Source organism: Diabrotica virgifera, chromosome 7 (assembly GCF_917563875.1).
Source record: "Diabrotica virgifera virgifera chromosome 7, PGI_DIABVI_V3a".
Lineage (NCBI taxonomy): Eukaryota > Metazoa > Arthropoda > Insecta > Coleoptera > Chrysomelidae > Diabrotica > Diabrotica virgifera.
In genome coordinates this window covers 187,555,840-187,574,373 of record NC_065449.1, presented here as the reverse complement: position 1 = coordinate 187,574,373, position 18,534 = coordinate 187,555,840, and the positions used below count along the sequence as shown (strand labels likewise).

General features: G+C 31.5%; 2 protein-coding genes across 2 annotated transcripts in view; one reads left to right on the top strand and one right to left on the bottom strand.

The window, feature by feature from the left end:
* LOC114326010 (polypyrimidine tract-binding protein 2) overlaps positions 1-10,915 on the bottom strand; it is a 496,863-nt gene extending 485,948 nt beyond the window's left edge. Inside the window, exon 1 of the mRNA XM_028274194.2 lies at positions 10,883-10,915. Coding sequence (XP_028129995.1) covers positions 10,883-10,900 — 18 coding nt within the window. The 5' untranslated portion in view covers positions 10,901-10,915. The remainder of the gene's footprint in view (positions 1-10,882) is intronic.
* Positions 10,916-16,469: 5,554 nt separating this feature from the next.
* On the top strand, positions 16,470-16,979 carry LOC126888688 (uncharacterized). The gene has a single exon (XM_050657054.1). It carries the CDS (start codon positions 16,470-16,472, stop codon positions 16,977-16,979), a length of 510 nt encoding a protein of 169 aa, XP_050513011.1.
* The last annotated feature ends 1,555 nt before the right edge of the window (positions 16,980-18,534 follow it).

The window sequence follows — 18,534 nt, the reverse complement described above, 5'->3', positions numbered from 1 at the left end:
ATCTATGGAGTCGAATGCCCCTTCATAGTCAATGAAGCCAATGTATATATGTTTAAGTTCAAGTGATATTCATTGGCTTTCTCTATTAGCGTTCTGACTGCAAGAAGATGATCAATTGTACTGTAATCCTTTAGGAATTTTTTGAAATTTTTGAAACTCCCATTGGTGAAATCAATAGACAGCTAATAAAAGTATCGTACGACTAGAAAAGTACAAAATGGACTTATTTCCCAAATGAATGTTTAAATGGAAAAATACGAAGAAGAAATATTTTTTTAATTTTACCATCGTTTGGCAAACGATGAAAATAGAAGAATAGCGACAATAAAAAAAAACAAAGAGAAATTTGTATGATAGATGACAATAAAGAAAGCTCATATTGTTCTTCTTCTTCGGCCTGTTTGCATTCACTTCTGGACAAAAGGCCTACCCTTCAGTTCTACATTCTTTTTTGTTTTGTGCTATTTGCTGCCAGTTTTGATCCTCACTTGCTTTTGCTTACATGCTAATAAGCAACGCTGAAAAAAAGCTCATCGCAAAAGGAAACTCCAAAGACTAGAAAGGCTATTATAGCTTTAAATTACTACTACATTAATACAATCAATTTACCGTCTCTTTAAGCATAATATAAAACTAATACTAGACCAGGGCGCATCTGTAAAAATATTAGGACATTTGGACGTTGAGATGTGACTCAAATTTTTTTGCAGAAATTGCTTGAAAATAGCTCAAATAATAATATTTGAGGTATCCTCCCTCTCAAAAAGGTCCGGAACATTGTTTAAATAATCAAAATGTCAAAAATTAAAGGAAAAATTCGATTTTTTTCTTCGTTTTTTGATTATAACTTTAAAAGTATTCATTTCCGAGAAAAGTTGTACTGACATAAGAGTTGCGTAATTAAATTTCCTACAATATAGAATTGGTTAAAAATTTAAAAAATAGTCACCCTTGTTGCAAAATGGCAATAATTGCGAAAAAACCAAACAAAAACAAATATTCGCATTTTACGTTTTTCAACCATTTATGCTACACATATGAACTTCATATTTCACCCAGAAAAACTATATGATACAGTAAAACAATACTGTAAATTTCATTAAGATCGGTTCAATAGATTTTGTAAAATAAATTTTGCAATCCAGCTTTCGCAAAAAAATTCATTTTTTAAAAATGTTACAGGACTGAAAATAAAGCAGATAGCAAGTTGAATTTTTTTTTTTTTAGTTATAGAAGTGTACTGTACCTTTCATTTGCAATTTGCAAAATTAAAATCGATTAACTACCACGGCGTCAGGATTTTTTTTAAATAAACATTAATTATTGGTGCTACGCGCAGGACAGCGGATAGTTTGCTCTGATTGGGCATTCCAATAACCTTTGATAATGATTGATACATTTTAATTTTTATTACATTTCGATATAAATAAATAAATTTGTTTATTGCAAATTAAAAACACATACTCTATCCTTTAAAATAACACTTTTTTTAGAAAAAACTTTCTTTGTTCATATGTTTTAACTTAGAGAATAAAAGTTTATTATTTTTAAACATATGCAATTGTTTAAACAAAATTTCATAAACAATAATTAAATTAGTTTGATTTTTGTGGAATTAAAATATTAAAATACAACAAAATATAGAGTAAGAAAATAATATATTAGATAACGATTGGAAGAAGTTTTGGTGGAAATCAACTTGTGTGAATGGAACACCGCTGTCCTGCGCGTAGCACCAAAAATTAATGTTTATTTAAAAAATTTCCTGACGCCGTGGTAATTAATAGATTTTAATTTTGCAAATTGCAAATGAAAGGGACAGTACACTTCTAAAAGCAAAAAAAATTCAACTTGCTACCTGCTTTATTTTCAGTCCTGCAACATTTTAAAAAAATGAATTTTTTTTGCGAAAGCTGGATTGCAAAATTTATTTTGCAAAATCTATTAAACCGATCTTAATGAAATTTGCAGTGTTGTTTTACTATATCATAAAGTTTTCTGGGTAAAATATGAAGGTCCTGAGTGTAGCATAAATGGTTCAAAAATGTAAAATGCCAATACTTATTTTTGTAAGGTTTTTTCAGCAATTATCGCTATTTTGCAACAAGGGTGACTATTTTTTAAAATTTTAACCAATTCTATATTGTAGGAATAGTTTTAAAGTTATAATCACAAAATCAATAAAAAATCGAATTTTTCCTTCATATTTTGACATTTTGATTATTTAAACAATGTTCCGGACCATTTTGAGTGGGAGGATAACTCAAATATTATTATTTGAGTTATTTTCAAGCAATTTCTGCAAAAAAATTTGAGTCACCTCTCAACGTCCATCTCAAAACAGATGCGCTCTGGACTATACGTCTTGATCATAAATACATACAATAAAACAATATACAATAATGGTGTAATGTGAAACTATTTATTGCTTTTTATATGATTTTATGTAAAGATACATCTAAGCCCGATTCTGCATGTTCTGAGACCACGAGAGAGAAGAGAGAGAACAAAGTTCTTGCCAACCTTTTAATAAAAGCATTTAAACATGAAAGTGAACACACGAGACATTATATTAAGATTTTGTTTGTGCAAAATGCGGCTGAGAGGAAATGTTTATCTGGCAAATAAATTCTTAGTGGCTGTATCTAGAGAGCAGATTGAGTTGCACGCTCAGCGACAACAAGGTAGATGAACAACGATAGCTAGAAAAGCAAAACAATGAGGTGTAGTGAGTCTTTGTTGTTTTCCAGGGCGTAGTGGAAATAGTTGAAAACTTCTTTAAGTAAAATTGAAACAATAAAACACTGAAAAACTTTGGTTTACAACATATCCACAAAATGTATTATAAGTTAATGTCACTACAACCGTTTCGGCAGGGTGCATTTCTCAAGTGATGTATTTTTACTATGCGTCTACACTTTATAGTCTTTAACTGAATACGTCGAGGAGGGCAGAGCTGTTTGTCTCAAGTTGTTCATTCAAAATTAAATCTTTATTTTTGAAGTTATACTTCTTTAGGCGCGTTAGGAGTAAATTTATATGTGCGAGAAATCATCAAATGTCTGGTCCTGGGCGCAGCTTAATCGTTATACGTCCTCTGATTGGGTAATTACAATGACCTGTCAACAATTGTTCAATATGTCGGTTATTTTATTAATACGTCAATGGTTATGGGTAAACAAATTGTATTTAGTATATTATTAGTTTTTATTGTTTTGAGGACAGACACAAAAAGCAAGTTTATACAGGGTGTAACAAAAATACAGGTCATAAATTAAACCACATATTCTGGGACCACAAATAGTTCGAATGAACCTAACTTACCTTAGTACAAATGTGCACACAAAAGAAGTTACAGCCCTTTGAAGTTACAAAATGAAAATCGATTTTTTTGAATATATCTAAAAACATTAGAGAATTTTTGTTGAAAATGGGCATGTGGCATTCTTATGGAACGAACATGTTAAAGAAAAATTATAGTGAAATTTGTGCACCCCATAAAAATTTTATGAGGGTTTTGTTCCCTTAAACCACCCCAACCTTTTGTGTCCGTTCCAAATAAATTATTATTGTGGTGCCATTAGTTAAATTCAATATTTTTAAAACTTTTTGCCTCTTAGTATTTTTTCGATAAGGCAGTTTTTATCGAGTTGCGGCTTCTTTTTTAATATGTTACCATAACATTTTTATGAGGGTTTTGTTCCTTTAAACCCCCCAAATGTTTGTGTACGTTCCAATTACACTATTACTGCGGTACCATTAGTTAAACACAGTGTTTTTAAAACTTTTTTGCCTCTTTGTATTTTTTTGATAAAGCATCTTTTATCGACATGTGGCTTCTTTTTTAATATGGTTCAAAAGATACTTAAAAATGTAAATCATAAATAAATTTTCATATTATTACCAAGTCTCCATAATCGTACTTTACCATATACAAATATGTGGTGGATTTGACAAATATTCAAATATCTCCATAAAAACTGACTTTTGGAAAAAGTACTAAGAGACAAAAAAGTTTTTAAAAACTTGTGTTTAACTAATGGCGCTACAATAATAATTAAATTGGAACGTACACAAAAGTTTGGGAGTGTTTAAAGGAACCAAACCCCCATAAAATTTTTATGGGGTGTCCAAATTTCATTATCATTTTTTCTTAAAATACTACTGCCATAAAAATACCACATGTCCATTTTCAATAAAAAATCTCTAATAGTTTTCGATATATTGGAAAAAATCGATTTTAATTTTGTAACTTCAAAGGGCTGTAACTTTTTTTCCGTGCACATTTGTACTAAGGTAAGTTAGGTTCAATCGAACTATTTTTGGTCCTAGAATATGCGATTAAATTTATGACCTGTATTTTTGTTACACCCTGTAATTGTAGTGACTTTTTAAATAGTTTTTAAAAGCAACAGGTACGTAATTCTAAATGTTTCAGCATTGTAATAACAGATTAGGACCTACATACCTATTTGGAAAATGTAGGTACCTAGCTAGTAGGTAATGCTTTGATTTACATAATTTGATTACCAATACAATTTCTACCAATCTTCATATCTAATAAATTGCTTTTTTAGTCTATATTTTGTTGTATTTTAATATTTTAATTCCGAAAGAATCAAACTTATTTAATTAAACTAAGAGAATAAGCAACTGTCAAAAAAAAGTTTTAAAACGTTTAGTTGCTATATCTTCCCACATCATTCAAATGTCTCGCTAGCTAAGTTCTGCGTGCGGTGAGTTCAAAATCTAACAACCTTATAGACGCAGGTTCAATTCCCAATGCAAATTTTAATTTTTTTAATTTTTTTTATACATTTTATGATTGTAAGTATATTTTTTTTTTCAGAAAATACATATTTAGTTAAAATTTTTGTCAACAATTATTGTTCAGAAATCATTTCTTTGTTTCATTTTTCAATGTGTATGCGTGTGTTTTATTCTTTTATTTTTTGAATTTTTGGTATTGTTTTACTAAAAATTTTTGGAAAGTAGTGAGTTTTAAAATTAGTTTAATATTTAAATAAAATATAAATAAACTGTTTAAAGTATATTGATTTTGTTGAAATCATATAATAGAAGTATAACTTCTTACGTGCGTACAAAGTACACACACACACATTCTTTTTTTAATTTAATAATTTCCATATATTCTAATAAAGATAGCTTAAGACCTTTATTATGAATATGAAGAATTTGAAACTGTTCATTAAAAGAATGTTTATAATCTATAAGATGAAGTGCGTAGGTAGAATCTGTTTTTCTACTGTTGAAAGCTTTTTTGTGTCCGGCTATACGTTTGTCAACGGTTCTGCCAGTTTGACCAATGTAAGTTTTTGGACAGTCATCACATGTCAGTTTGTATACACCTGGCAAATAAATTATTAGTGGTTGTATCTAAAGAGCAGATTGAGTTGCACACGCTCAGCGACAACAAGGTAGATGAACAACGCTAGCTAGAAAAGCAAAACAATGAGGTGTAGAGTCTTTGTTGTTTTCCAGGTTGTGATAGAAACTACATACAAAAAAACAAACACACAAAGTAAAATTTAATTTTTAATAACTGAATTTTTTAAAAGTTTAAAAATTAAATATGCAGGATGTAACAAAATGACAGGTCATAAATTAAATCAAAAATATTTTGGGAGCAAAAATATTTCGATTGAACCTAACTTATCTTAGTAGAAATTTGCAAATAAAAAAGTTACAGCCCTTTGAATTTACAAAATGAAAATCGATTTTTTCCAAGATATCAAAAACTATTAGAGATTTTTTATTGAAAATGGACATGTGACATTCTTATCGCAGCAACATCTTACAAAAAATAAGAGTTAAATTTGTGCACCCCATCAATTGTGCAAAATTTTATGAGGGTGTTGTTCCCTTAAACCGACCCCCAAATATATGTGTAAGTTCGAATTAAATTATTATTGTGGTACTATCAGTTAAGCACAATGTTTTGAAAACATTTTCCCTCTTGGTACTTTTTTGATAAGCCTGTTTTTATCGAGAAGTTTTTAACATTTTTTGTAAAATCCAACACATATTTTTAAACGGTTAAGTAAGATTATCGAATATTATATTATATGTTACTTTAACCAATATTAAACCGTAGAAATGCAAGTTAAAATGTACACGTAATATTGCAAGAACGAACAATCGCTCATCTCTAGAATTCTACACAAGAATAGGTGTAAGACAAGGTGGTGTTCTGAGTCCTTTGTTATTCATCACTCTAATGGACGAAATTGCAAAAGAATGCAGGGGTAAGGTAAAAAGAACTAGGGTTGGGGTGTATAAACTTCAACAAGTTTACGTGTCAGAGTTGATATATGCCGATGACCTGGTAATTATGGCAAAATCAGAAAAAGACTTGCAAGTGAAGGTGAATTTTTGGAATGAAGCCTTTAAGAAATTTGGGATGAAAATAAATATTGAAAAATCAGAAGCTTTAGTAATATCGAAAACTCAAAAAAATACAAATGTAAAGCTGAATAATGAGACCATTACACAAGTAGAGGACTTCAAGTATCTAGGATCAACAATAAATGAGCAAGGAAATATAGAACCAGAAGTAAACAGCAGGGTAATGAGTGCAACAAAATTATACTATGCACTAAATAAAAGTTTTATTAGGAAGAAAGATGTAAGCCTGAAAACAAAAACGAAAGCATTTCAAACTGTATACGAGCCGGTGCTACTCTACGGTAGTGAAACGTGGACAGTGAACGACAACATCCGTAGTAAAATTCAAGCATGTGAAATGCGATATTTACGTGCGGTATCCGGGGTGACCAGACGTGATCGTATAAGAAATGAAGACATACGTCCTCCATACGTGAAAGGTGCGGTGTTGGAAGGACCTTAGACAGACTTGAAAAGAAACCGTTATCGTGGTTCGGACATACGGCGAGAATGAGTGAAGGTAGAACTGTAAAGAGGGCATGGAAAGCGGCATCTGACAACAAACGACGAAGAGTCAGGCCAGCAAGAACGTGGAACGCAAATATTGGAAAGGCTTGCGTAAAAAGAAATATTGGGTGGAGAGAAGCAGAAAGACTAGCTACTGACCGAAAGGCATGGAGACGTCTGATTTCTCCACTTACCTCGACACCGTAAGGTACAAGAGGACGGCTTAAGTATAAGTAAGTAAGTAAGTAAGTAAGTAAGTAAGTGACTAACCATTTAATAATATATTTTGGATTTTACAAATGTTCAAAATATCTCGAAAAATATTGGCTTATCGAAAAAGTATTAATATTTAAAAAATAATAATTTAATTGGAACGTACACAAATATTTGGGGGGTTCCAGGGAATAATAAAATTTTTATGGGGTGCACAAGTTTGACTGTTATATATTTTTTAAGATTTCCTATCATAAGATCCATTTTCAATAAAAAATCTCTAATAGTTTTCGATACATTGGAAAAAATCCGATTTATTGGATTTTCATTTTGTAACTTCAAAGTGCTTAACTTTTTTTATGTGTAGATACATTTATACTAAGGTAAGTTAGGTTCAGTCGAATATAAAGCCAGTATAAGATCAATAATGACAAGTGCATCAAAAACAAGGAAATACGCTGAGAGATCTAGAGAGAAGTGATGATATTAGAAGAAAATATAGCGTACAGTGTATAGACGAATCGACACTAAATAGAAAAATAAAATGGAATAACCACATAAGCACAATGCGGGAGACAAGAGTGGTCAAATGTAGCAAGAGATAAATCACCAAAATTGGTAGAAGAAGCATTGGTCGACCGTGCAAAAGATGGAGTAACAACCTTTCATAAAGGTTAGGTATCAATCCGCCAATGAACAAGCAGAATTATTTATAAAGAGGAAGAAGAAGAAGAAGAAGACATACATAAACTCTTATACATCATCTACTAGTTTTGGTCTATTGCAAGTCATAATTTGCTGAGAGTTGAGAGATACTATCATAGTAACACGTAGGCATTTCAAATTTGTAAAAACTTATTGAGAAAACTATGGAGTAAGGAGAAAAACTATGGAAAACTAGAAGAAAGCGTGTGACACAGTTAACAAACATAAGACACTTGGAGCTTTAGCAGAATGTATAGAGCACCGATGTACTGTAATAATCAAACTTATCTTTGAAATCATAACAGAAAGTGGATTCAAATACAGAGAGAGTCTGTAATTTGGAATAAATTCAATATCTCAAATACTTATTGTTTTTTTGAAAAATGCTCAGACCCGTCGATTAGTATTTCAAATTGTCCTTTTTGACATACAATAATAATGTATACAGGGTGTCCCATTTTAGATATGACGTCATCGTTGATTTTCTTAAATGGCAACACTGTCATTTTGATAGCTATTTTGATAGGATGTGTAAAGTTATACACAACTGCAAAATATCAATTTTTTATTCTCTATCATTTTCAAGATAATAGAAAATAATAAAGTTATGTCTGTAATTTGGAATAAATTCAATAATAAAAATACTAATTGTTTTTTGAAAAATACTCAGACCCGTCCATTAGTATTTCAAATTGTCATTTTTGACATAAAATAATAATGTATACAGGGTGCCCCAATTTAGAGATATGACGTCATCGTTGATTTTCTTAAATGGCAACACTGTCATTGTGATAGCTATTTTGATAGGGTGTGTAAAGTTATACATAACTGCAAAATTTCAAATTTTTATTCCCTGCCATTTACAAGATAATAAAAAATAAATTTATGAAAAACAAGTAATCAAATAATAATTGAATTAAATTATTTCAAATAAGCAAATGCTCATAACGTTGCCCATTGACAATTTGACAATAATTGAGGGCAACATTATGAATATTTGCTTAATTGAAATAATTAAATTCAATTATTATTTGATTACTTGTTTTTCATAACTTTGTTATTTTTTATTATCTTGTAAATGGTAGGGAATAAAAATTTGAAATTTTGCAGTTGTGTATAACTTTACACACCCTATCAAAATGACAGTGTTGCCATTTAAAAAAAATCAACGATGACGTCATATCTCTAAATTGGGACACCCTGTATACATATTATTGTATGTCAAAAATTACAATTTGAAATACTAATGGACGGGTCTGAGTATTTTTCAAAAAACAATTAGTATTTTTATTATTGAATTTATTCCAAATTACAGACATAACTTTATTATTTTCTATTATCTTGTAAATGGTAGAGAATAAAAATTTGATATTTTGCAGTTGTGTATAACTTTACACACCCTATCAAAGTAGCTATTAAAATGACAGTGTTGCCATTTAAGAAAACCAACGATGACGTCATATCTCCAAATTGGGACACCCTGTATACATTATTATTGTATGTCAAAAAGGACAATTTGAAATACTAATCGACGGGTCTGAGCATTTTTCAAGAAAACAATTAGTATTTGAGATATTGAATTTATTCCAAATTACAGACTCTCTCTGTATAAATATTTTATAAGGATGTAAATATGTGTGTTAAAAAAGTCTCATATGTATCGATTAAAAAGGTAAGAAATATGAAGCAAGAAGAAGAAATTCACTTTGCAAATAATTGAAAAATTATGGAAAAGCCCTACCAATCCAAGATTCTTAAAACTGATTTTCATTTTTAAAGTATGTTCATGTACCGTCGAATTTTTCGCTATAACACTTCGTATCTACCTTATTTATCTTTAAACCCTCTCCGTCTCCCTCCCATCTCTAGATGATTAACTGAAAACTTGCAGGAGGGCTTTTCTTAGAGGACATATTTTATTTTTGTTTAATTTATTTGGCGGTAGCGTGGCGGGGCCGGCTTTTTCACAAATGACATTTTTGCCTTAATGGCCGAGCATTTATCATCCCACGATGATGCTCCGATTTTCTTCTTTTTATGAAATAGGTATCACTTTGAGGAAGCCGTGATGAATGAGCTTGTCGGTAGGATAATCGAGAGTGACTACTCGTACGACAAGAGTACAGGTCCCATGGGAAAAGGTGCAGTTACATGAAAAATGTCGGTTATGGTTAAGTGGAAGGACTAAAGTTTGTTTGCCAGGCAAGGGAGAAATCGAGCTTGGTGAATCGCAGGGGCGTATTTGCTTATACAACATATTATACGCTTGGCTACTATTTTTTTTTCTGAGATGTCTAAACTGTTTCAATTTGGTTCAACAACTGTTATGAAATCCGGGACAGCTAAGTTTAGAATATGTGCGAAACATAACAAAATACTTATTTTGTTAGCACGCAACGCAATAAAAAGTTCGCCGGGGAATCACAGGACCAGGTAATCAAGAAATTTCAAGATCTTGAAATTTCTTGAGTAAAGACAGAATATAAGATGTCAAGAAAACGTCAAGACAAGATCTTTTAAAATTTCTTGATTTTTTTCTCAAGACAAGACAAGAAGTTGTTATCAAGACAAGAATTCTTGTCTTGTCGACCCCTACTCTTTGCTACCTTTTAGACATCCTTATATTACTCTCTTTTAGACATCCTTATATAACTCTCATAATTCATTCTAGTATATTTCTTCTCTCTAGCCTTTTGTTGCCCTTCATCGTTAACCCCCAAGTTCCTTTGTCCCTAGTACGCTCTTTATGAGATATCTTTCCTAGCACTTTCTCTCCTGTCCATTCCATTTCTTTGCTGTTGGCTTCCCACCAGTCATTAACCGTGTCTCTTTTCTAAAACTCTTTCTGCAAAACGCCAATAAAGTCTGTCTTGCTAATTACAAATAAAACAGTCAAATATCATAATATCATATTCCTAATTGAATATCATAATTTATTGTGGAAAAATTATAAAAATATAGAATCCACTTTAGTTGACTTCAAAAACGATTTTGGTACGTACATATTATATTTAGTCTTTATTATATCTATTATATCTATTATCTTTATTACCTGTCTTGCTGTTATCATTTTACTTAATTATTGTCACTTTCCATTCATTAAACACCTTACCCATATCATGTTTCATTTAATTATCAAATGCACGAACAGTAAAAAAATTACACGTTTTCATTAAATTATAACACATTAAAGTCTACTAAACTAGTCTAATTGCACATTGCACAAAATCAAGAGCACCAGTATTGCTCAAATCCTACCAGTAACATTTTAACTTGTCTGCTAAACTATTATTTTCTGCATCTCTGGCTGCGTTTTTCTAATTATTCACACAACAATGAGTTAGTTGATTCCTTTACGTTTTTTAATTGACTTCTCTTAAGTTTAGAGATGGAGCTAACATAGCCTTAATGTTGAACCGGATTTGTTGAAACAGTTATGGAAACTCTAGCATTAATGTGATCATTATCTTTAGTATAAAGCAGTACAAAGTAATTATTTCTGTTTCACATAAATATATAATACTATGTTTTCTCAATGTTTATTTTTTATTTTAATACTGATTATACTTTATGGCCAATTTTTGCATTAACTTCAATATTCTGATATAATATATAAATCATCAAGTTACGAGAAGAAATTTTACATGATACAGTGGAACCTCGATAAGTCGGATTAATCGGAACGGAGGCCGATCCGGGTTATCGAAAATCGGGATTAGCCCGAGAATATGGTAAAAATTAATAAAATACATATAAATAATAAACAAATACATACACATTATAATTGCAAAAACATGAAATACATATGCACATCTAAATTACGTACAGTTGTATACAGTACTGTTTATTTCTTGGTAAAAAAACTCAGTCAATCGTTAGCAAAGTTTTTGAAAGATTGCTGCTACAAAGAATATACGTAGATCATGAATTCCTAACATTACTACCAGAACATCAGTTTGGTTTTCGGGAAAATCACTCTACTACACAACAAGTCCATCGAATAGTAAATGAAATATCAAAAACTCTCGAAGAAAGGAAATACTGCAACGCTGTATTCCTAGATATCTCACAAGCTTTTGACAAAGTTCGGCACAGAGGTCTGCTTTTCAAAGTAAAATTAGCACTATCTAGTAACTATTGCCTCCTAATCAAATCCTACTTATCAAATAGATATTTCTCTGTAAAATTCAAAGACCAACAATCCAGCCTCCGTCCTATTAACTCCGGAGTTCCGCAAGGTAGTGTTCTCGGGCCGCTGCTTTTCTCACCCTACAGAGCCGATATACTAGAGTACTAGAGTCTCATAATACTACGATCGCTTCCTTTGCTGATGACGTAGCAATACTAGCTGTAAATGAAGATCCCATACAAGCCTCACAAGACCTGTAACACCATCTGGATATACTCAGTGAATGGTACACAAAATGGCGAACAAAATAAACAAAACAAAATAATATCAAATAACGTTTATCAACCGCCACAACACATGCCCACCTGTAAGAATGGAAAATGTACGAATGCCAACAGTAACAGACGCTAAATATATTGCCCTCTATCTTGACCAACGTCTTACTTGGAAGAAACATATCCAGACCAAAAGAAGAAAGCTAGACTTGAAATACCGGCAAATTTATTGGCTCCTTGGGTGCAGATCAAAACTCAACATCCAAAACAAAATTCTTCTGTACAACGCAATACTCAAACCTATTTGGTACTACGCACTACACCTCTGGGGCTATGCAAAGTCAACATCACTGAATATCATCCAAAGATTTCAGTATAAAGTTCTAAGATCAATAGTGGATGCACCATGGTACGTAAGCAATCAAACACTTCACGAAGACTTAAATATACCTTTCATCAGAGAAGAAATCCATCGAGCCACGGAGTCACAAAATGAGCGCATTCACCATGAAAATGAGTTAGTAAGGGCATTGTTCCATAATGGCCCTGTAAACTTAAACATAAATAGAATAAGATGAGAAATCATTGGAAGTCTCTTCTTCATGCCCAAAAACATGGAACAAATTTACTTAATACTCTTTTAATGATGTAGATTGTAAATAAACATAATTACATAAAAAAAGTGAAAAAGTGTTTGTTTTGTCTGATGAAAATCGGTCCGGGTTAGCCGGACTTCAGGGTTATCGGAGGCCGACTTATCGAGGTTCCACTGTACTAGGCTTGTTCAATTGAAACGCATCTTTTATCCAAAAAAAATTATCGGTAAACATAACTACAAATAATTACTACTATAAAAATGTAATCTCTATTCGGTAGGGATACACCGGTCACGGATTAATAAAGAAACAAACGAATCGGCAGGTCGATTGTAATATTTTAGGTATACCACTATACCAGTAACGTAAGCGTAGACCTCGGGTGCGTAGAGGGCCAATATCTATTTAATTATTGAATTTTTAGTAATTTTTTGATTAAAATTTAATAAAGAGGATAATTTAAGGAAAAATAATAAGATAAATAATAAAATACAATGCACCCTTGTTAGAAATACCTTTCTTAGCAAAAACTTAATACTAACTTAGGAGTAAGATTATGCAAAACACCTGACTAGAACATTTTCCCGAGCAGATGCGAAGAGACTTCCTTGACTAAAAGAACAATTAGGATTTACCCGCAAGTAATATTTTAAATACAAAAAAAAATATATAGATTAGTGCCGCTTCGATATGCGGTCTACCATCCAATATGCGGTCTACCGCAGAGTAACTAATTCGTTATGTGGTCTATCACAGAGTAGTTATTTCGATATGCGGCCACCACTAAATAATGTTAATGCATTCAGTAAATTTTGCAACTACTCGTATATACAGTATGGTGCAAATGAAAGGAATAAATTCTTTATTTAGTAAACCGATGACATTAGGGAAAATCCCGAAACAGGTCGATTTTTGTTTTTAAATTATGATATTTTGAATGAAGTAAAAGACAGACGTACTCTCAATCATGTATTGTAATTTCCGACGACCGGTTTCGCTCTCTAAAGTATGCAGAGCATCTTCAGGTCAACGGTTACAAGTCACTAAATGATTCGGTTACAAGGAGGTACTACCTCAGTATTCATTAACATGATATATCTGCTTAAGTTATGCTAACGGAATATGGTGGAATAGACGGAGAATGTTGCAAAGGTAAACAGGTTTATGGAATTTGGGAATTTTTGAGGGTGAAGAGATAGTTGGTGAAAGACAACAAACAAATCTGTGCCTGTTATTTTGTTTGTGAAGTAGACTAAAGTGAATGTCATATATACAACTTTTTTAAAATGTGATGGTTTTAAAGATTTTTATTTCTATTTATTAAAAGATGTTTGTTTTTATTTATATTTATTAAAGACTTCTATTTATAAGTGTATGTGTTAGTGTAAGACTAACAACGTTTGGATCAAAACGGGTCGATATCTAATATGTATGTTAGATGTGGACGTGCAGCTGTAACCTAAATTGTTAAAGTCAATACTCCTTGATGTCTTAATGAGAGGAGTAGTGGTCGTAAAAAGGATGAAAAATCGGAAAGCTTAAAAATTGTAGCTAAAAGATTATATTAGCAGTCATATAGTAATAACAGTAATAAATGTGAATTGATAGACAACAATGTAGGTACATGAAATTGAGATATAAATTAAAGGGTGAGAATTAGAGTGGAAAAGAAAAGAAAGGAAGGGATTAAAATTCAGTTGAAAGTAATTGATTGTAAATTGAGACTATGTTTTAATGATATAAGCAGTGAAGAAATATTAATAAACTATTGAAACAGATAAAAGAAAGGAATAGTAATCAAATATATTTTGGGGGTATACCTACATTGTGTTTTAAAATCTGTCAATAAACCCATTCAACATATGATATTTTGGCATATATATCATACTAGTGTCGTCATCCATCTGGGCGTGATGACGTAATCGATGATTTTTTTAAATGAGAATAGGGGTCGAGTGCTAGCTCATTTGAAAGGTCATTAAATTCACTTATTTAGTCATATAAACATTTACACAATTAATTGTACAGGGCGTGCAAAAAAATGTTTAATTAAATTATTTGACAAAAAAAGAAGAATGTAGTTTATTTAATTCAAAGTACATTTTACTGTTGCCCAGAAACAGAAAAAATGTTTATTTCAAAAATAAACATTGCTTTTCGATTAAATTCAATGTTCAAGCCAGCTCCCGCCAGCCACCTGTTTCTTAGGAAGTTTGAACATTTAATTTAAGCGAAAAACAATGTTTATTTGTGATATAAACATTTTTTTAGTGATTTCTAACAGCAATAAAATGTATTTTGATTTAAATAAATTATATAAATTCTTCTTTTTTTGTCAAATAATTTAAATTAAAAAATTTTTTTGGGCACCCTGTATAAACAATTATGTAAATATTTATATTAATAAATAGAGAATTTCATGATCTTCCAAATGAGCTAGCACACGACCCCTATTCTCATTTAAAAAAAATCATCGATTACTTCATCATGCCCATATGGATGACGTTACTAGTATAACATTTATGGCAAAATATCATAATTTAAAAATAAAAATCGACCTGTTTCAGGATTTTTCCTTAAAGTCGCCGGTTTACGAAATAACGAATTTATTCCTTTCATTTGCACACTGTATAGTATCAAAATAAAGCTCATTTTTTGACCTATTTTAATTACGGTAACTGTCTTGGCATTTTACTTATTCAAGTGAAAGTACTTAATTACCCAAATAGGTGCAAAACCAAATTAGAGAAAGTATGACAAACTAATGCAATTTTAATAGGTAATTTAACTAAATGGGTCGACAAACAAATCAGGAATGCTATAAGAAACTATAAGGACATTTGTTATCTTCCAGTTGAATTTATTCTGTCGAATTGGTAACGCCTTATATTGTTAATTTTGTGAGAATCTGTTCGTGCTGTTTAACCGAAAATGCCAAGACGTGTTTTAGATGTAGATACTCTAATTTGTAACCTACATAAGTACTTTATTGCGGAAAAAAACAATGGTGGTCCTTTAAAATCGGTAACGTCTGTACAACAACGCGTGTGCGATGCTTTAGGAATTAGCGAATCAAAATTAAGATCTACAATTAAAAACGAGAATAGTGAAGTGCCGGAAGACGATCACCACCATACTCGCCTGTTATTAAAAACGAACGATATGTTCGAAGGACGAAAATTTCAAATTCGTAATATCATATATCAAATGCGTGCAAATAAGGAACATGTGACTTTAGATACAATTTTACTTAAGTTAAAAGAGAGGAAATTTGGTGACATCGGCAGAACAAGTTTATGGCAAGTCCTACATAACATAGGATTCAAATTTAAAAAAGAGGATAACAGAAAAGCGCTTTGTGAAAGAAGTTCTGTTGTACACAAGAGAATTGAGTTTCTGAGAAAATATAACAAATTTAAAGAAGAAGGGTCAACTTTTGTATATTTAGACGAAACATGGATATTTTCTAAGGGTGCTACCAAGAGAATATGGCAAGATGACAACATAAAATCGATCAAGCATACTAGTGGAGAAGGAAAGCGATATATAATTCTGCACGCGGGAGGAAAGACACGCTTTATAGAAGGTGCTGATTTAATATTTTCGTCTACATCAAAAAACAGTGACTATCATGACAATATGAGCACGGAAATGTTTGTGAAATGGTTGCGTGAAAAACTTCTTCCCGGATTAAGTGAGCCCAGCGTAATTATTTTAGACAATGCGCCTTACCATTCAGAAATACTAAACAAAAGTCCAACAAATTCGTGGAATGTAGATAAGATTAAAGAATGGCTAACAAATGAACGCATATCTATTACACAGCATATATTAAAGTCTGAGTTGTTACGTTTGGCACAAGAACATGCAAAACCAAAAATCTTTGTGGTGGATCAGGTTATTGAAAGTTACGGGCATCAAGTTTTACGTCTTCCACCATACCACTGCCAGTTTAATCCCATCGAATATATATGGGGAATAGGAAAACAATATTACGACAACCATATTGGGCCTAATGGGTATACAGACGAAGCGGTTTGGGAAACTTGGCGAGAAGCACTTTCAATTGCAACTCCAGAAGTATGGCGGAACTATATATACAAGTGCGAAAAATTAATTGAGGATTGGTGGATTCGTGAAAATAATTAACGAAATAAGCCCAATCATAATAACAATTAACGGTGACGACAGCGATGACGATAACAGCGATGGTGATGATAGTGTGAACAATAACGACTAAATCATTTTAGTAAAAAAAATTGGTACGTATATTGACTTAATAATATTTAGCATTTTACTTAAATATTTGATGTTTACATAATGCCCTGCTGTAGGATTTCCGGATCCTTTTCAAGGCGTGATCATTTTAGTAGGTGTGATTTGTTTGAAATCAAAACTATTTGTAGATATTGTAGGTACATACGTAATATTATAATATTGTTTTTAATAATTTTTATTTACGGGAAAAATACCCCATTATACATATAAACTATAAAATATACATAACTAACATAGAAAACATGCGATCTGATAAAAGAATAAAACAAGCTAAAATTAGTTTACAATGTCATATAAATGCTTTTTACACGCGTCAATTGACTTTAATTTAAAAACATCCAAAGTCAATATATCACTTAAATTGATTGTGACTTTATAGAAAACCATTTTAGACATTGAATTAAAACATCAACAATATAGCAACGTTTAGCCTTCTACCTTTTATAAGTTATAATTTATTTTATTTTTATTATTTTGATATTCATGCAACAATTAATATTAGGTATATTGATTTTTGGCTACGGATAATGAACTATTATAAAGAATCATGAAATTATGTCGTTTAGGCTTCTGAGGCTACACAAACACCTAAAATTTAAAATTATTTGATTTATATAAGAACCCCCTCAAATAAAAAATTACTGCGCCCATGTGTAAATAGTCAAACTACAGCGGACCAGTAAATTCGTTCATTTCTTTCTTAATCCATGACCGGTGTAAGTCTACCGAATAGACTATATACCATTTTTATTTGAAACAGTCTCAAATTCACCGTCTAAATATTACCAAGTCCGACCCTGTCGAGATGGGTAAAAGTAAGACGCAGTTTGCACACAAAATATGTTTCAATAAGTCTCACGCTAAGTAAAGACTTAATAATTTTCGTCGACATTTAAGTACCTAGAAAAGAACACGTGCTGTTGTTGTCGGCTAGAGTATAAAGAGCTTTTATGGCTTTCTCAGACAGAAGTCTGTAGACTGTTTGTATTGGAACAGGAAATGTCGACATAAATAAGTCGATAATATTGATAAAACTCTCAAGTATTGAGTTCTCAAAACTAGCCGTGAGATTACGAGTCAGCGGATTTCGTGAAAACTCATAGATTTGTTATTGCAAGGATAGCGTTTTTGTATTGGTCGAAAGGAAGAATCATGGCATTTGTAGGATGTCCTGTTATATATGCACATATATGCACATATTCCACTGTTTCACCAACCTAAAAAATTCTTGTGGCTCTAGGTCGAAGATTTCTTTTACGGTATTCTATATTTATTCGTCCATCTGAAAACGATTACCTTTTAACGCCATTTGCAGTGGCCCAAAGATGTGAAAATCGTAGAGCAATAAATCGGAACTATAACGTGGATACTCTATTATGCTATATTTCTTTCGTTGTAGTTTTTTTCACATCTTCGGCGACAAAAG